The sequence below is a fragment of the Budorcas taxicolor genome, chromosome 14 (genome assembly GCF_023091745.1).
Source record: "Budorcas taxicolor isolate Tak-1 chromosome 14, Takin1.1, whole genome shotgun sequence".
Taxonomy (NCBI): domain Eukaryota; kingdom Metazoa; phylum Chordata; class Mammalia; order Artiodactyla; family Bovidae; genus Budorcas; species Budorcas taxicolor.
Window position 1 is genome coordinate 24,088,322 of NC_068923.1, and position 19,649 is coordinate 24,107,970.

General features: G+C 48.9%; 1 protein-coding gene across 2 annotated transcripts in view; it reads left to right on the forward strand.

Moving 5' to 3' along the window:
* Nucleotides 1–19,649, forward strand: part of ASAP1 (ArfGAP with SH3 domain, ankyrin repeat and PH domain 1) — a 335,803-nt gene that overhangs the window by 296,109 nt on the left and 20,045 nt on the right. The window contains exons 19-25 of one of the 2 annotated variants that reach the window (XM_052651849.1): nucleotides 1,740–1,926; nucleotides 2,163–2,248; nucleotides 3,300–3,415; nucleotides 3,726–3,793; nucleotides 4,964–5,071; nucleotides 7,581–7,809; nucleotides 16,884–17,054. In XM_052651849.1, coding sequence (XP_052507809.1) covers nucleotides 1,740–1,926; nucleotides 2,163–2,248; nucleotides 3,300–3,415; nucleotides 3,726–3,793; nucleotides 4,964–5,071; nucleotides 7,581–7,809; nucleotides 16,884–17,054 — 965 coding nt within the window. The remainder of the gene's footprint in view (nucleotides 1–1,739; nucleotides 1,927–2,162; nucleotides 2,249–3,299; nucleotides 3,416–3,725; nucleotides 3,794–4,963; nucleotides 5,072–7,580; nucleotides 7,810–16,883; nucleotides 17,055–19,649) is intronic. The other variant, XM_052651850.1, reaches the window with a different exon arrangement.

Here is a 19,649-nt window from a genome sequence, read left to right on the forward strand (position 1 = left end):
CTTCCTCTGGGGTGGGCATAGAGACGAGACCCCCTGAGTCACGAGTCATAAGACCCCCTAACTCATTATTGTTGAGTCATGTGACTCTTTAAACCTATTCAAAAGGGTTTACGTTGACTTTAAACTTTAAAATTCTAAATCCTATGGCTAAATAGGAGAAAAGAGATTTAATTCCAACTCAAGTGATCAGAGATGCAGACACCAGCCTCAGTGTTTTGCCAGCCCTTCCCGGGTGGTTGGTTATTCAGGCACCAAATTTCCAAAGCACTAAAATTATTATGGTACGCATTCGATGAACATGCTTTTTCAGTCTGAAATTATGAAATGCAATCTTCCAGAAGGCCTTTTGGCAGTTGTCTTTTCTTTGAATTCAACAAATGCATATCGTATGTTTAGTCTGCGCCTCGAATTATGTTAGATGCTGCAGATCTGGCAAAGCAAAACTAGGTATAAATCCTGTCCTTGGGACACCTGGGTACTAACCAGAAAATTAAACAACAGATTGTTTGCTCATAGTTGTGGTTTAAATGTCAGAGAAGAGAAGTCGAGGATGTTGGGGGCATGTATAATAATACCCTAAGCTAATCTGAGGGGCGTGTGGTTTAACCGACCGTCATCCTACCACAAAAACTGCTTGCATGTCTTTTTGTCACACTAATGAGCTCAAATTGCACTGAGAAACAGGGCTTTCAGAAGCTAGTTTGATTACAAGACAACCACAACCAAATACAGTCCAGGATCACTTCACAAATGTGGTAACAGTAAATGCTCAGCTCATACATGGCCCAGTCTTGCTCGCACCAGCGTTTTTTAAGTGTTTACATGACCCAGACCTTGAAGGCGTTACTTTAGGATAAACTTTGTAAGAGCATGGATTTTTGTTTCCTACTGCTCACATGAGAGGCAGCATTCGCCCTGCCTTCCCCTTATGAGCGCTCGTGATTCTCTGAATCTCTGATGTAGACTTGGGAGCCAGACTCCGTGAATTAGAGCCCTTTTGGAAAGCAGAAAGCACCTATTAGGTACTGTGTGTTCTTTAATTCAAAATATACTGGTGAGTTACTAGCCTCATTTTCAGATGAAATAAACAAAAACTGAAGATTAAGTAGTTTGACCAAAGTTACGGACTAAGATTGGAACTCCAAATCCATTCATTGTGTTTTAATTAATGGGCTCACATAACAGGGAAATTCAAAGGGTGAGTTCAGGCACTTCTGTATCCAGGATGTTAGACAGCATCACCTGGACCCTAGCTCACTCTCCTGACTCTTGTCTCTCCTCTGAGCCAATGTCAACATCAGCCTTTCCCCACAGGTGGCCATCTGGGCACTTAGGTCATAGACTCACCCCTGCAGCTGGGGAGGCAGGCCCAGAACCATTTGAACTGAAGCAGAGGAGGGATGGGTCCTGATGAGATGGAGAAATGCTGCCAGGCCCACCCAGGCTCTGGGCATGTTATCCACAGCAGGAAGGACCACCATCTGTCTCCCTGGAACTCCGCGCATGGCCTGTGGGAGGGGCTTCAGCAACAGCCACGTGGAGCCTCAGTTTCCTATCAGTTTCTTCATTCTGTCTCTGCTGCAGTCAACTTGAGTTAAACCTAGTCAGCTGGAATGTTGAAGAGAAGAGTGTCCTAATTAAAATAACTCTTCACGGAACTGTTTGTCAGAAAAAATTTAAATCTTTTCTTAGCTCTTGAAAAATAAAGTTTCAGTTCATTTTGTTTTGGTCTATTTTAGGACTGTACGGAAGGAATATATCACTGCCAAGTATGTAGATCATAGATTTTCACGGAAGACCTGCTCATCTTCATCAGCTAAACTGAATGAATTGCTCGAGGCCATCAAATCTAGGGATTTACTTGCACTAATTCAAGTCTATGCAGAGGGGGTGGAGTTAATGGAACCGCTGCTGGAACCCGGACAGGTAACAGCCTCCCCAAAATCAGGATGAGGAGGGATGTGGAAAGCCAGTTTAAAAGGGGATGTCGTAACAACACAGAGTGAGGAGACACATTAAGTGACCATGTTTAAATCAGGACGATCTGAGAGTGAAAGGGGCTGCTATTAATAACTACTTAGGGGTAACTGGATGTAAATGAAGCCTGTCTAGGCAAATGAGGACATCTGGTCACCCTATTTATACTTGTTCTTTCCTTTTAGGAGCTTGGGGAGACAGCCCTTCATCTTGCAGTCCGAACCGCAGACCAGACATCTCTCCATTTGGTGGACTTCCTTGTACAAAACTGGTACAGTTTTAGTTTTCCCTGAATGTGCTTTGTGAGTTGACACAAACAGCCCTCTTGATGGCCTGGATCAGGACTCGGCAATTTTTTTCTATAAAGAGCCAGATACTCTTATAGGCTTTGCAGGCCATTTGGTGTCTATCACAGCCATTCAATGTTGCCACCATAGTGTGAAAACTGCCATGATCAGTATGTAAACAAGTGAGCATGGCCATGTTCTAATAAAACTTTATTTACAAAAACAAGCAGAGGGCCAGATATGGCGCTTGGCCTAGATAACTGTAAAATCCTTTCTCTGTGTCCAAAAACCTGCTACTTAAGGGAGGCTGAAAGAGCAGAGACTTAACAGCACAAGTGAAACAGCTGTGAGTTTTTATTGTTCGTAATTTCAGCATGTGTGGCTGACTCAATTGCTAATTCAAATTTAGGACGTACTAAGGAGAACAATATTGAGCGCGGGGGAGGTTTGGGTTTGTTGAATTCTTTTTTGGGTAGTTCTGTAATCCACAGATTAGGAAGAGGAACTGGAGCTCATTCAAAGAAAAGTGATCAAAATAGGGGATTTGAACCCACATTTAAAGAATGGTGTCTTTGTTCTTCACGGCAGATTGTAACTCCCAGCCTCTTCCGTAGAGGTGGTTCAGTGTAGTGGTTCATACCATTGGCTCCAGACACACTGCCTGTGTTCAGATCCCTACTCCATCATCTGTGTCTTGGTAATCTCGAGGACTTTGTCCTCTGTAACTGTTTTTGTCTGAAAAATAAAGGTGATAATATACGCACCCCATAAGGTGGTTGTGAAGATTAAGTGAGCTGGTATGTATAAGCGACGTGTGTCTGCCCTAAACACAGTAGGCACTCTGAAAGTGCTGGCTGTTGTTGTCATTACGCTGCTTATAAATTCAGGTGTCATGCTAGAAACATCATCGTCTTCCCTGCCTCTAAGAAGTAGGTCTCAAATTTGATTCAGTCTTTAGCATGGGTAAAAGTGGTTCATCTGTAGTTCTAAGTTACAGAGCAAGTCATCTGTTTTCCGAATGCTTTCATTTTTCAGTGGGAACCTGGATAAGCAGACGGCCCTGGGGAACACGGCTCTGCACTACTGTAGTATGTACAGTAAACCAGAGTGTTTGAAGCTGCTGCTCAGGAGCAAGCCCACTGTGGATGTTGGTAAGTATGGCCAAGCGTCTCTTTACAGCCACAGTGAGGGGCTTCACTGGAGGTGCAGCGGGTAAGACTCCATGCTTCCAATGCAGGGGGTGAAGTTTCCATCCTTGGTTGGGAATTAAGATCCCACGTGCTATGCAGTACAGCCAAAAAATAAAATACATTTTTTTTTAAAGGCAAAAGAATAACCACTGTAAGAGCATTCAGTCTGCTGAAACTGAGACATGCCCCTTCCGTTGTACTCTGAGTCTTGTTCTTTGCCTTGTCAAGATGCATCTTAGATAATCGTGCAAATGTATTCCCCCTGTTTCAGTTAATCAGGCTGGAGAGACCGCCCTGGACATAGCAAAGAGACTGAAAGCCACTCAGTGTGAAGACCTGGTAAGCAGAGTGGGAAACGGGTTAGACCCTCTGCCTTAAAAGGGCATTCTCAAAAACCGAGACTGGAGGTGAGAGAAGCAGATTTTTTGAGGAGGAGGTGAGGTGGGGGACATAGGGTAAAGAAACTCAGACCAGCACTAAGGCTAGATTTTAAAAACCAGTGAAGTGATAAATTCTTCATCCACATGTTTTCCATGCAGTTACAGTGTAGCAGCTAAAAGGCATCTGAGGGGTCTTGTTACCAGCCAGAGTTGTGGACTGAGGTGCTGGGGATATTTTTGTTGTTTTGGGGTTTTTATGGGGGAAACCTCAAGTTGTCCCAAAGTGCTGCTTTTTCTTATTTGCCAGGCCATTAGTCTTTCTCTGTAGCTTAATACTAAATAATTATTTGAGGACTTCCTTTGCAGTCCAGCAGTTAAGACGCCACACTTCCACTGCAGGGGGCCTGGGTGCAGTTCCCGGTTGGGGAACTAAGATTACGCAGGCTGTCCCCAAAAATAAAATGAAATAAGATAATTTTTTTTTAAGTTGAATTATTTGGGAAGCCAGTTCCAAAAATAGGGCAAATAAAGCTCAGAGTGTAATGATTTTCAGCATGTTCAGTGCCCTGCCCTGCCCATTCTGTGTACACGCTCACCCCTAGCCCCACTAGTTCTTGCTTAGACCTCTGGGCCTTTGCATAGAGCTTGAGTCTCTTAGCCACAGAAAAGGGTAAGACAGGAAGGATAAGTGATGCTCCCTGGAGTTTCTGCCAAGTGCCCAGGCCCAGAAGTTGTCCTTCTTTATTTTTTGTAAGAATCCTTTGAGGAAGTTGAGTCACCCCTGCCTTATTTTATGACTGAGAAAGTGTATCCTGCCTGGAACCGGGGCCATCTGACTTTAGAGGCAGACCTCTCAAACTTTTCTAACTCCAGTTTTGCCCTCCAGCCAAGAATTTATGGTTGTAAATTCTTGAGATGCATGTTCATAATGTTAAGAAAACTTCTTGGCAGAAGTTTTCGGTCTGTCCTGTGGCAGTTTGTCCCATTTGGATAATCAGAGTTTTGCCTTCATCGCAGCTACTGGTGATTAATCTGAAACCAGGAATGAGGTGGAAGCTACTTGACGTTTATATAATGTCAGGGTGTCTCGCCTTTACATTAAAACGGTTATGCCTGCTGTCATTTTCAGCTTTCCCAGGCTAAATCTGGAAAGTTTAATCCACATGTCCACGTGGAATATGAGTGGAATCTTCGACAGGAGGAGATGGATGAAAGCGATGACGACCTGGATGACAAAGTGAGTGGAAATGATGCCTCAGGATTCCTAAGCGCTGCTCCCAGGTTCTGTCCCCTGTGCAGATAAGAGCCATTCTTTGTGAGGCTGATTTTGGTCTCATGACCTGATTTACCCATGCGGGACCAGGTGACTCTGCGCCACTGAGGTTCTATATCTGGAGGTTGCAGGGCTGCCGTTGCTGTCACCGGGGGTTGGAGGTATCTGGAATCCTAGAGGTTGGGCTTAGGTGAGCAGGCCTGAGTCATCAACGTTTGTCGTTCAGTTGCCTGATCGTATCCGACCCTTTGCGACCCCATGGACTGCACCATGCCAGGCTTCCCTGTCCTTCACCATCTCCTGGAGCTTGCTCAAACTCCTGTCCACCAAGTCAGTGATGCCATCCAACCATCTCATCCTCTGTCACCCTCTTCTCTTCCTGCCTTCAATTTTTCCCAGCATCAGAGTCTTTTCTAATGAGTTGGCTCTTCACATCAGGTGGCCAAAGCATTGGAGCTTCAGCATCAGTCCTTCAATGAATATTCAGGATTGATTTCCTTTAGAATTGACTCATTTGCTCTCCTTGCAGTCCAAGGGACTCTCAAGAATCTTCTCCAGCACCACAGTTCAAAAGCATTAATTTTTTAAATTGATGTTAATGAGTCATCAACATTAGCTGGCAGTTACGGCCACAGGCATGGGTGAGGCTCCCTCCCAAGAGGATGCAGAAGGAGGAGGGGAAGGTGGTGGAGAGCTTGGACATCAAAGGGCTGAGTGGGAACAAACAGTGTAGATTACAGATGGGGCCTCACCATCCAGACACTGGGGAACGTGTCCTGCACAGGGGCAGTATCTGTTCTGTTCAGTTCTGTTCAGTTCAGTCGCTCAGTCTTGTCCGACTCTTTGCGACCCCATGAATTGCAGCACGCCAGGCCTCCCTGTCCGTCACCAACTCCCGGAGTTCACTCAGACTCAGCATCCATCGAGTCAGTGACACCATCCAGCCATCTCATCCTCGGTCGTCCCCTTCTCCTCCTGCCCTCAACCCCTCCCAGCATCAGAGTCTTTTCCAATGAGTCAGCTCTTCGCATGAGGTGTCCAAAGTACTGGAGTTTCAGCTTTAGCATCATCCTTCCTAAGAAAACCCAGGGCTGATCTCTTTCAGAATGGACTGGTTGGATCTCCTTGCAGTCCAAGGGACTCTCAAGAGTCTTTTCCAACACCACAGTTCAAAAGCATCAATTCTTCAGCACTCAGCCTTCTTCACAGTCCAACACTCACATCCATACATGACCACAGGAAAAACCACAGCCTTGACTAGACGGACCTTAGTTGGCAAAGTAATGTCTCTGCTTTTGAATATGCTATCTAGGTTGATCATAACTTTTCTTCCAAGGAGTAAGTGTCTTTTAATTTCATGGCTGCAGTCACCATCTGCAGTGATTTTGGAGCCCCCAAAAATAAAGTTTGACACTGTTTCCACTGTTTCCCCATCTATTTGCCATGAAGTGATGGGACCAAATGCCATGATCTTCGTTTTCTGAATGTTGAGCTTTAAGCCAACTTTTTCACTCTCCACTTTCACTTTCATCAAGAGGCTTTTTAGTTCCTCTTCACTTTCTGCCATAAGGGTGGTGTCATCTGCATATCTGAGGTTATTGATATTTCTCCCGGCAATCTTGATTCCAGCTTGTGTTTCTTCCAGTCCAGCGTTTTGCATGATGTACTCTGCATATAAGTTAAATAAGCAGGGTGACAATATACAGCCTTGACATACTCCTTTTCCTATTTGAAACCAGTCTGTTGGTCCATGTCCAGTTCTAACTGTTGCTTCCTGACCTACATACAGATTTCTCAAGAGGCAAGGTGGTCTGGTATTCCCATCTCTTTCAGAATTTTCGGTGAGACTTAGCGAATTTATGGTCGTTAACAGAAAGGGATGAGGGAAGGGACAGTTAGTGAGTTTGGAATGGACATGCACACGCTGCTGTATTTAAAACTGATTACCAACAAGGACCTACTGTAGAGCACAGGGAACTCTGCTCAGTGTTATGTGACAGCCTGGATGGGAGGGAGTTTAAGGGAGAATGGATACATGTATATATGTGAATCCCTCTGCTCTTTTCCCAAAACTATCTCAAGGTTGTTAATCGAGTATACCCCAATACAAAATTAAAAGTTGCTTCTGAATACTGTGACCCCCTCACAGCCATGTCCGTAGGGGACCCTGGTGATGACAGGAGAGTCAGACGCGAACTCTCCAGATGTTTTGCTTGTGCTGTGTCACTACTCTAAGTTTTCCTGTGGCTAACTCCTGATGTGCCGAGCCACGGGAGCCCCACCCCCTCCCAAGCCTGCACTGCCCACGTCCCCCCACCCTTCCCGAGCGTGCCCTGCCCACGTCCCCCCACCCCCTCCCGAGCCTGCCCTGCCCACGTCCCCCCACCCCCTCCCGAGCCTGCCCTGCCCACGTCCCCCGGGGACCCTGATTACTGGCTGACCCCGCCCCCCGCACTGTTGTTTCGCTTGCCAGCCGAGCCCCATCAAGAAGGAGCGCTCCCCCCGACCCCAGAGCTTCTGCCACTCCTCCAGCATCTCCCCCCAGGACAAGCTCTCACTGCCAGGCTTCAGCACGCCGAGGGACAAGCAGCGACTCTCCTACGGCGCCTTCACCAACCAGATCTTTGTCTCCACAAGCACAGACTCACCCACGTCACCGATCTCGGAGGCGCCCCCGCTGCCTCCCAGAAACGCCACGAAAGGTAGGAGCCTTGGGAAGGGCCGCATGACTCCACCCTCAGAGCTGGGAACCCACCCACCCCGCTTTGAGGTCAGAATCGCGGGGTGAGTGTGAGCACCAGGGCTGTGACGTCATTGCGGCTTGAAACGGCCCCTGCCCTCTGCTGCATTACAGCCGAGAAATAGTGTTACCGGCACACCTTGTGCCTCCTCTTGTGTGAACCTCACAACCTCCCATGAGGTGCGTGCTTTTGTGCCAATTGTACAGACGAGGAAACTGAGCTAGAGTGACTCACCCAAGGTCGTGCAGCCAGTAAGTGGTGGAGCTGAGGTTCCATTCAGGGTCACTTGGCTCCAAAACCAGTGCTCTTTCCTGTGTAGTATGGGGTGGGATTTCCGTTCTTTGAGAAGTTTCTTTCCTCGACACTAAAATGTAATAACAGTGATAGTTAATACTTATGAAGCTCTTGCTTTATGAGTGGCCCTAAACCCAGAACTTCTTTTTCCACACTCACAGAATGAGATGCAAAGGACAGTTGGTGGCAATAGGCAGACAGGGGTCCATGGTTCAAGGAGGCTGAGTCATTGTTCTGAGGTTCTTGGTGGTTGGAATCCTTACCCAGGTGCTGTGTGACCCCAACCCACATTCCCATGCTCTCTGATAAGGAGTGGTTTTTCCGTGAGACACCAACCGGGGCAGGATTTTACCAGAGGAAGGTTATTGTGCTGGGAGTGACAGTCCACAGACCCCCCCTCTAATCCATAGAACACCCTGCCCAGAAAGCCCACGTATTCCCACCTACACGGGGACAAGTTGAGAAGCAGAAATGGTCACATTAAGGAGTCACCCTGCCCAGTGCCAGGGAGCTTCCCAGGTGGCTCGGTAGTAAAAGAATCCACCTGCCAGTGCAGGAGACCCAGATTCAATCCCTGGGTCGGGAAGATCCACTGGAGAAGGAAACAGCAACGCACTGCAGTATTCTTGCCTCGGACATCCCGTGGACTGAGGAGCCTGGCAGGCCTACAGTCCATGGAGTCACAAGGAGTTGGACGCGACTAAGCACTGCCCAGGGGAAATCCGAGAGGTACCCAGAGCTGGAGCTTCAGGTCTGGCCTCAGCCAGTAAATCCAAGTGCAGGATCCTCGCTGTGTGCTCGGCTTGTGCTCACGCAGGTTCGGGGGCTCCCCGGGCACAATGGCATGCCTGTTGGAGTCACACTGGGGCTATTTTCTGGGGAATGTGAGCTTTATTCAAAACAGTGTTTTTTCAGAGCTTATTCTCCATTGAAATAGTGTTATAAATGGGAGCAGTGTTCTTAGACCCCAAATGGCCTCTGAGATTATAAAATAGCAGAGGAAGTTAAAATAAGACTTGGGCACGAACGGTACCCATCAGAGATAACCCGTGACCAGAGCAGCAACAGCACGTGGAAGCCAGAGGCTTCTTCACCCGCCGGCGCAGTTCTTGCCACCCCACTCATTACGCTGGAACGCACCTTTTACATCACTAGCAGGTCAGGGTGCACGTGTTCTGTAAGAACGCTGTATTGCCGCTCACCTCTGCGTGATGGTGTTTCCCATCAGGGTAGCAGTCTGCTCAGAGCGGCATTCCTCTCTTCATCCTAAAGAGGACCTAATTGTGCTTACGAAAGAAAAAGTGATGATAGCCTCTCAGATCCTCCAGGTCACTGAGAATCTTGGAGAGGTCTACAGGAGGAAATGACACCAGAGTCCTAGGAGCCAGGAGCCCCCCCTCATCTCCCTGTACCCCTTTCTGTAATTTTGTCTCAAGGGGATGCAGAAATCCATAAAATACACTGACTGAACGCCGGAGTATGTATCTGTTGCTGCCTTGAATAAATTTCTCATTAGCTCTTTACCAAAGGCCCGGAAGACAAAGACCAGACTTACTTAGTGATCCAGCTCCTGAAACAAGTGCTGAGAGACAGCCACAGCAGCCGTGCTCAGCTGAGGATAGACCACCCCCCTGCCCCCCGAAAATCCCATATTTGAACGTAGACCTCCCTCCCTGCTAAAATCAGGAGTGTTCTTCCAGGCCGTTCACAGCAGGACATCAGATTCCGAGCTGATGAGAGACAAGCCCGGCCCACCCGTGACTTGTAGAAGGGATTTGAAACAGGAGACGCTTCCTGCGGTCAGCTTGGCTCACGTGCCCTTACGCGTGGGAAGGAAAGCAGTTGTGTTTGCATGGCGTTCTCAGGTGCTAACCCTGTCCCGCCCTGTTCCTTCTGACATTCAGCTCACCTTGCCGAGTTTCAGACTCTTCATCTGAAAAATCAGGATTGGGCTTCTGGCAGGTCCTTGCTTAGAGCGTGAAGTCAGATCTGCAAAGTGACTGGCACGGCATGAGCATTCAATACGTAGCATGGCAGCCTGTTTGGTCCTGCTGCAGGTGTTCGGTTCTGCGAGTGTCCTGGGTCCTGGGAAGGTAGCAAAGGGTGGAGCTCGGGCTCCAGTGGACTAGAGAGGGGTGAGCTGGCCATCGGGGGCAGCTGCGGGTGCCACTGCAGGTATGAAGAAAGGGTGAAAGAAGTCTCCCTTCCACTCTCCCCTCCGCTCCTGCAGAGATGCTGTGAGTGAGTCGTCCCTGCATCCCCGGCACAGGTGTGCTCCATCAGCACTTGTTGTATGAATAAACAACAGCGGAATCAATGAGAGCACATCCCAGAAATGTGTGACCAGAGCAAGGAGGGGATACTCAGAAAACTAACCCAGATGTCCTGGAGGCGTAATAGACAGTTGACCTGCTGAATGTGATAGATAGTTGGCCTGCAGAATGTTTATGCCCACACTCGGTTGTGTAAGCCTTTTATATACCATTTCTCTGACTCTCTTTTGAGGTCTGTGGCAACAGAGAGGGGTGGCCAGGGAGGAGACCCTCAGAGTGTGAGTCAGGGAGCCTAGGAGATGTTTTCCCCGAGAGGGACATGATTCATACGCGGATGACTCTTAAATTTCCTGGGATTTTTTTTTTTTTAATCTCATAGGAAGATAGCAACTTGAACGGCTTGATTTTAATACTTCCCAGGGACCATTGTCGTTCATTCCAGTTGAATTTTCTAGGTTTGGGTTGGGGGTGGGCATTGTGGGATGGGAGATTTGGGGGCCTGTTTTTTTTTCAGTCTCTGTCACTCCTCTTTAAACATCACATGTGTCACCTTGCACTAACCAAGAACACCGCTGTCATTTCCGCCCTTGGCCGTGGTCACTGGCTCAGGCTGGCCAGCCCAGCCGCCTGACTTCAGGGCATGGAAAGGAAGTCCTTGCTCTGTGTCTTGCATAGAAGTATGTATGAGTAAGCATTAAGGAGCCAACCCTGAGCCCCTTGAGTTTGGCTCTTTTCTCTTAGTATTCCCAGAAGGATACTGAAGGACACGTGAACAGCTCTCATGTGTTCTGTGATGCTGGGTCCTTCACAGGGTCACACCGCCGTGTTGGGACCCCGCTGGCTCCATGGCTGACCCACCATGGTTTCTCCACACGCTCCCTCCACCGCACTGTGCCTCTGTTTCCCCTTCTGAGCGAGGAGGTGTTTGTAGCTTCTTCCTTGTACACACACAGTTCTTCTCTAAATAAAGTTACTACATCTTTACCTATGTTTTAAGTGATGTAGTCTCTCCTCTCTCTCAGGCTCTGTACTGTGAAAACCATTCAGTTCAGTTGCTCAGTCGTGTCCAACTCTTTGCGACCCCATGAACTGCAGCACACCAGGCCTCCCTGTCCGTCACCAACTCCGAGAGTTCACTCAGATTCATGTCCATCGAGTCGGTGATGCCATCCAGCCGTCTCATCCTCTGTCGCCCCCTTCTCCTCCTGCCCCAGTCCCTCCCAGCATCAGAGTCTTTTCCAGTGAGTCAGCTCTTCGCATGAGGTGTCCAAAGTACTGGAGTTTCAGCTTTAGTATCATTCCTTCCAAAGAACACCCAGGGCTGATCTCTTTCAGAATGGACTGGTTGGATCTCCTTGCAGTCCAAGGGACTCTGAAGAGTCTTCTCCAACACCACAGTTCAAAAGCATCAATTCTTTGATGCTCAGCCTTCTTCACAGTCCAACTCTCACATCCATACATGACCACAGGAAAAACCACAGCCTTGACTAGACGGACCTTAGTCGGCAAAGTAATGTCTCTGCTTTTGAATATGCTATCTAGGTTGGTCATAACTTTTCTTCCAAGGAGTAAGCGTCTTTTAATTTCATGGCTGCAGTCACCATCTGCAGTGATTTTGGAGCCCAAAAAAATAAAGTCTGGCACTTAGACAATGCTAAATTTAAAAAGAAGAAAATGCTAAATTTTTCATTCGTGTTGTCCAGAGTTGTCTGCATGACTCTGTCCTTGGCCCCTGTCATTAACACTTACTATGGCATGTTAGAATGTATACATTATACTTCTACAGACAGTTTTCTGCCCCAGACTGACAGGGTAATTTTTAAAGTCAACTTCTGGGTTTTTCTTTAAATTGAAGTTTCAGAGGTGTACCTTTGGTCTCCCAGCATGGCAGGCCTCTGGGTCCTCTGTTTTATTAAGAACCAAAGGTACAAGGGCTTCACTGATAGCTCAGTTGGTAAAGAATCTGCCTGTCATGCAGGAGAACCTCAGTTTTATTCCTGGGTCGGGAGGATCCCCTGGAGAAAGGATAGGCTACCCATTGCAGTATCCTTGGGCTTCCCTTGTGGCTCAGCTGGTAAGGAATCCACCTGCAATGCAGGAGACCTGGGTTCTATCCGTGGGTTGGGAAGATCCCCCAGAGAAAGGGCTACCCACTCCAGTATTCTGGCCTAGAGAATTCCATGGACTGTATAGTCCGTGGGGTCACAAAGAGTTGGACACAACTGAGCGACTTTCACGTTCTTTTCAAAGATACAAGGACACTGAAGAAGGATCCTCCCATCTTACACCATGAATTATGTCCATAGGCTGTGCCCAGAACGTGCTGGGTGTTGAGAGAGAGGACAGTATGGCCCTTGCCCTGAGGACGTGTCCAGCCTGGGAAGGCGGAGACAGTGTGGGTTTGATGCTGGGTGGAGAGTGCGTGTGCAGAAATATTCATAGCTGCAGTTGCTCCAGGTCAAAGGAGGGTTAGAGCAGGCTTCTGGATAAGGTTACGCTGGAGCTGACCCTTGACAGATACTGAGGCGGAGGGACCATGGCTTTTGAGATGTACAGCATCTCAGAATGTGTACAGCATCATCAGGCTCGTGAGCTTCCCAAGCCTTGGCCACGTGTCGGACTCTGTGAGGGGCCTCCACGAGCTGATGACCGGGAGATGCTTTCAGCAGCACAGCCCAAGGGATGTCCAGTGGGGCCGCTCGAGTTGAAGGCACAGGAGGAGTGTCCCAACAGATGAGTGACCCAAGAGGCTGTTGGCAGTGCAGGACCTCAGCCCAGCCACGCGAACCCCCAGTAAGAGCTGAAGTACACCCTGCCTCCTCGTAGAAAGCCTTTCTAATAATGTAACCTCAACGTTATTTATAGCAACTTTGTAAGCCTAGACCCATATTTTTAAGAAAAGTGTTGGTGGATAATTTGACATAATAGCCGATATTAGTGGGCACTGTGGTTTAGGGTGTTTTCTGCCTATTCCCACAGGCCCCGGCAGAGTTCAGGGGAGGAACTTGGCTGTCCAAGTCCCTCCCCTCCCCACCTGTTAATTGTGCCTCCCTTTTAAGTATGTTTGATGCTGTGTCTACTCTTTCCTCTTCTCTTTTGTTTTAGCTTTCTTTCTTTTTTAATATATATTTCATTTATTTATTTGGCTGAACTGGGTCTTAGTTGTGGCATGTGGGATCTAGTTCCCTGACCAGGGATCAAACCCAGGCCTCCTGCATTGGGAGTGTGGAGTCTTAGCCACTAGACCACCAGGGGAAGTCCCTGTTTTAGCTTTCTTTACCCAGCAAGAATTGCTTCTTCCCTGACTGAGCCAGTCCTCAGGTTTATTTCACTTGAAACATCATTTTCAGTGCCTATAGACGAGTTACTCATTTTGGAAATCTTTTGAGCTCTTTACAACTTAAAAAAATTTTGTCTGCTTCCCTGGGGTCTGATACAGTGTTTTTCACCCTTTTTTAACTCATGACCTACCAGTCAGGAGATTCAGTGGAACCTTCCTTTCTGTGGCTTCTGTTCCAGAACGGTAGGTGGGTCTGGGTGTGTGTAAAATTTTCTATGAAGGTAGATTACAGTACTGAATGTTTCTCTTTGAACTTCTCTCACTAGGTTCCCTCTCTCCCTAAGGGAGATATTCTATCTCCCTTAAGGATCACTAGCCTTAAAACAAGAGAAGTAGCGGTTTACTCATCCATTTATTCGACACTGCATTATTAAATTCAGCTTACCAGGCCAAAGAAAAGCCTGACCTCGATAGAACCTGCAGCGTGGTGGGGAGGGAGGCCGTGACAAGTAAGCAGAAAAGGAATAAATAGAGACTGCGGCAGCTGACGTGAAGAAAGTAAGGCAAGGCTGTGTTGACGTGATGAAGGGAACACGAACCCCTACATTTTTAACATGATGATTCAGAAAGCTTGATTTTGCTTGGTTTGTGGTTGGTTGCAGGACTGCTCTGGTTTGCTCTCTCCTAAAATCACGTACACAGACTGCTCTGCCCAGAGACATGGTCCCATTGGCCGTCTGTGTTTCCAGGCAGGATTTGGAGTTTCCAGGCAGGATTTGGAACCCATTGAATGGCCTTTCCGATGCAGTACATCGAGAAGTCCCTAGGTGGCGCTAAAGACGAACCTGCCAGAGAATCTCATCATTGTCTATTATCTATCCTCTTATTTCCAAGAGGAAAGTTACACTTCCTAGTACCGAGCTTTGTTGTTGCCGTTTGCATCAACGTGTGCGGAGCCCAGAAAATGCTGGCCTTGCTTTTAGGACAGGGTGAGCCCTCGCCAGCCCCAGAGACCTGCATCTTGGTCCAGCCCAGCTCCTCTTGGCTACCTAACCTTTATCACATCATTCCCAGCTCCACTTTCCTGGCTGCAAAATGGGGCCAGTAATACCTGACCCCAAGCTTCCCAGGTGGTTCAGTGGTAAAGAATCCACCTGTCAGTGCAGGAAACGCGAGTTCAATCCCGGGATTGGGAAGATCCCCTGGAGAAGGAAATGGCAACACACTCCAGTATTCTCGCCTGGAGAGTCCCATGGACAGAGGAGCCTGGTGGGCTACAGTCCATGGGGTCACAAAAGAGTCAGATACAACTTAGCAACAAGAACAATACCTGACCCACATGCCTCACAGAGTTGTTATGAAAATTGAGGGGAACACCATGTAGGAACATACTTCAAAAACTAAGAAGCCCTCTGCAAACGCAAGGCTAAAGTAACAATGCCTTTATTGTTGCAGAAATAAAATCGCTTCTGAAACGGCAGTGACTGGTGTCATAATTAGGCATTGCTCTGGGGTAACAGGCTTCCGTCACATATCTGTCAGTAGGACTGAGAATAAATGCTACGGCCAGGGCCATGTCATCCTAAAGCAAATGACTGTTTTCCTGAGCTGAGCAGTATTTACTTCAAGACAAGACTATCTCTGAGAAGCAGAGGTTTAAGTCTGTCTTGGTACTGACCATAATTGATCACGGGATACGGCAGAGCTTGTTTTCCAAGGAAGGAGGCCAGCAGTAATTAAGCTTCTCTTTTAATACACGGAATGTAGAAGGCTCTTTTGGAGCCTTTCTGGGGCACCAGGTACCCACCCTCCTGCCTTAAACATTTGGGGTAGCAGTGTCCCTAGCTTTTTTCATTTCTTCCTTTTCTTCTTCTTTCAATGTTTGCGGAAACTGTTGTCTAGTTAAATCATATATCTGGTAATAATCACGAAGAGAGGTTTGTCAAGGTGCCCAGCGTCACCCAGGTCCCCAGGCACACACCAGCCACTTCAGTGTCACTTGAAATAAATTTAACAGCATATATACTTAAAACTCCCCTTTTTTTTTCCTAAAAACATTAGAAATGGTAGTAATGGTTTATGTGTGTCTGTGTCTGTGTGTGTGTGTGTCTGTGTGTAATATTAGTATCATTATTGCTATCCTGTCATTACCTCTAGAGAAAACAGAATCTTACTTATTGACTCAAGAGGGAGGGGTATATGTATACATATAGGTGATTCACGTTGTATAGCAGAAACTAACACAACAGTGTGAAACAATTATACTCCAATTTAAAAAACAAAATTAGGGTGTTTAAAAAAATTTAAAACCCTTTAGAAATCAGTGAAGCTTATATCATTTATTCAAGCTTCCAGTATAATAGATGGTTTATGATTTCTGGGGTTTCCCTGGTGGCTCAGATGATAATGAATCTGCCTGCAATGAAGGAGACCTGGCTTCAATTCCTGGGACAGGAAGATCCCCTGGAGAAAGAAATGGCAACCCACTCCAGTATTCTTGCCTAGAGAATCCCATGGACAGAGGAGCCTTGGTGGGCTACAGTCCACAGGGTCGCAGAGGACACAGCTGAGCGAATAACACTTCCACCTTTGTGATTTCTAGAACAGGTCAGAGTTGGAGGGGAAAAAAACGTTTTTGGATTTCCCTTCTTTCTAAGTAACCCTTTACATTAGAGCCTTCATTATTTATAAAAGTCATCAGAAAAGAGAAAAAAAAAAAACCCTTCTGGCGAAGTTTGCTGACTAGAAGAAAAAGTTGCAGTGGAGAGGAAACCCTGGTCTGAGGCCCTTGGCGGTTGCGTCTGTTCTTTGCTCTCCTCTCCGTTGAAGTTGCTGGCAGTGCGGGGTATCTTCTTCCTCAGCAGGTTTCGCAGTGGTTCCAGTGAGCTTACTGGTGTGAAATGTGTGTTTTTCCCATTGCACCCAAATGAAGGTATAAACCCAGTTAGTATTCTGTGTTGACTGACATTTTGTTTCTTAACAGCACGCGTTCTCCTTTTTAATTTTTTTTACCAGCAATTTTTTAAAACCCTTTTTGTGGGTTACTGGGTGGATGGACTGGGCCGTCCCCAGCCTCCTGCTTCCGTCTCCATGTCATACCCCATTCTGTGCTCGGGAGTAACCGCATATGGGCTGTTCTGTCTGCGAGACCGGAATTAACCTTCCTGCCCCGTTCGATTCCTTTCCAGGTCCGCCTGGCCCACCTTCAACACTCCCTCTAAGCACCCAGACCTCTAGTGGCAGCTCCACCCTGTCCAAGAAGCGGCCTCCTCCCCCACCACCCGGACACAAGAGAACCCTGTCTGACCCTCCCAGCCCACTACCTCACGGGCCCCCAAACAAAGGCGCAGTTCCTTGGGGTAAGTCATCCTCAAGTCAGGGCCCACGCTGCCCAGGGTCGGGCCGCGCATGGGGCTCGGGGGGCAGTGGGCACTTACCACACTGAGCAGCCGGAGGAGACCGCAGCCATGCTGGGCCAGGGCTTAGACACGTATGATCGTGCAGCCTCTGATGGCCAGGAAACGTTTGGGACGATATTTCTATCACCACTTAGAAAGCTTAGTAATGATAAGGTGCTGAGCGTTTCTTGTGCACCAGACACCCACCAGGGCCTCTGTGATCAGGTCGTGGCTCTCCCAGCGCCCTTTTCCCCGCTCTCAGCCTCACTGATCTGCTTTCACTTCTGGGTCCTCCAGGCTCTTTGCCTCCTGGGGCCGCCTCCTCCCTGCAGCTCTGTTGTGGGCTTGAAAGCCTGGCTCCCTTTCGTCTGTCTGTTCTCTCTAAGGGAGCCCCCATCCCCCTGTTGCCCTCCAGGCCCCGGATCTCCGCTGACACAAGAGTGTTTTATTTGTGTTTGGTGTTTTGGTCTCCATAAAAGCAGGGCCCTTGTGTGTCTTGTTCTCTTCTGTGTTCACGGAGCCTAGAATCGAGCCAGGATGCAGTAGGTGCTCAATAATCGCTGGAGAATAAAGAAACCCACACAGAGTCAGTCGGTAGTTTACCATTTCTGTGACAGCTGATGGTGGATAGCACACTTCCATCCACGAGGAGCGCCGTTTCCAGCTCCATCTGCCTTTTTAGTTTGCCAGCCTGCCACCAACTTCAGTCAAGAGCCAGGGGTCCCCTGGGGCCCTGGCTCTGCTGGTTTACAGGTCCCACCTTCCCCTTCTAGCATGCCGCCCTGTGGCTTTTTTGTTTGTTTGCCATTGCAGCTGATAGGGAACTCAGCTGAATGCTTTTAAAGGCATTGGTGATTTGGTAGTTAGTCTCCAAGCTGTGTTCGACTCTTTATGACCCCATGGGCTGTAGCCCAACAGGCTCCTCTGTCCGTGGAATTTTCCAGGCAAGAATACTGGAGTGGGTTGCCGTTTCCTCCTCAGAGGATCTTCCCGACCCAGGGATCAAACCCAGGTCTCCCACATTGCAGGCGGTCTCCTTACCGACTGAACCCCCAGGAAAGGCCGTCGCTAAAGGCATTAGGTGTTCCGAACTTGGGGAGCTTTGGGGAACGGCCATGCTGCCATCTGCACACTGGCACACGCATGAGCCTCACGTGGCTCGGAGCGCCGCATCGCAGGTGGGCTGTCCTGTCTGTGCTCAGCCTTCCACTCTGCTCTCTTCATGCCTGGGGTTCGGGCCTCTGCACACGAGTGCTCCAGGAGGGAGATGAGTAGGAAAGCGTGTGCAGTGTGTTCTTCACCTCCAGGCTGCCCTGTGAGCAAATACTGTGGAAATGCTGGACCGAGGCGTCCAGCTGCACAGGGAGGCTTTTCGGGGACTTCACAGCAGGTGTTGAGTAATCAGTTCTCAGTGAGACGAGCCGGAGGAGCCTTGGAGGGCACAGCCCAGGCACCCATCAGCTCCACACAGGTCCCTGAGGCTGCCCGAGACCCCACCCAAGGCTTTTGGGAGTCCCCAGGGTTCGTTCAAAAGGACTTCGCCCAGACAGTGTCGCACTGACGGTCACGAGTCTCCTGCAGGTGTTCCTACCACGAATCTCCGATTCCCTCCTTGCGAATCCCGTCAAGCTTTGATCCTGCTGTTCATTCAGGTTTTCTTTTATTTCTCCGTGAAGTTTATCATGCCTTACTCCACTGGTCTGTACCTTTCTGTTTTCTGGCTGAAGAATCATCTCTTTCTTAGGTTCCTTCCACCTGACTGAGCAGCGGGACTCGCAGCTGCCGTTCATCTTGTTTGGTTTTGGTTTTGGTGGTTTTGTTGGGGACGAGGGGCATTTTTCACTAGGAAGCAAAGCTCCCCCTCTGTGAGACAGAGTCAGTGTCCCGGATGGTCAGCGGGAGCCTTCGAGCTTTGAAAACTTCAGGCCGCGAGCAGTCGTCTGCCCTCCCCACCCACCACCACCAGCCAGAGCCACTCACCTACCACCCGCCTCCAGGCACAAAGGCAGAACCTGTCCATGCAAAAGTGGCGACTGTCCACGTCGCAGACAACCCCAGGTGGTCATTCTGTGACTGTCAGCTCTCTGAGGTGGTGGGTGTGCACGTAGGGAAGACCTTCTTGCAGACCCATATAGACGCAGGTCAGTGCCAGGCCTCTCCCCAGGCGCGCTGTAGACGCAGGTCAGCGCCAGGCCTCTCCCCAGGCGCGCTGTAGACGCAGGTCAGCGCCAGGCCTCTCACCAGGCGCGCTGAAGACGCAGGTCAGCGCCAGGCCTCTCCCCAGGCGCGCTGTAGACGCAGGTCAGCGCCAGGCCTCTCACCAGGCGCGCTGAAGACGCAGGTCAGCGCCAGGCCTCTCCCCAGGCGCGCTGTAGACGCAGGTCAGCGCCAGGCCTCTCACCAGGCGCGCTGAAGCGGCTTTTAACTCTAGCCCACCATGTGCTTAATGTTGGCGTCCCCACAGGCTTCATCTCTGCCTGCCTCCCGCTGACACCACGGTCCGGAAGCTGAAGGCAGAGGCCAGACTCTTGTTAATAAAGCACATGGGGTGCCAGA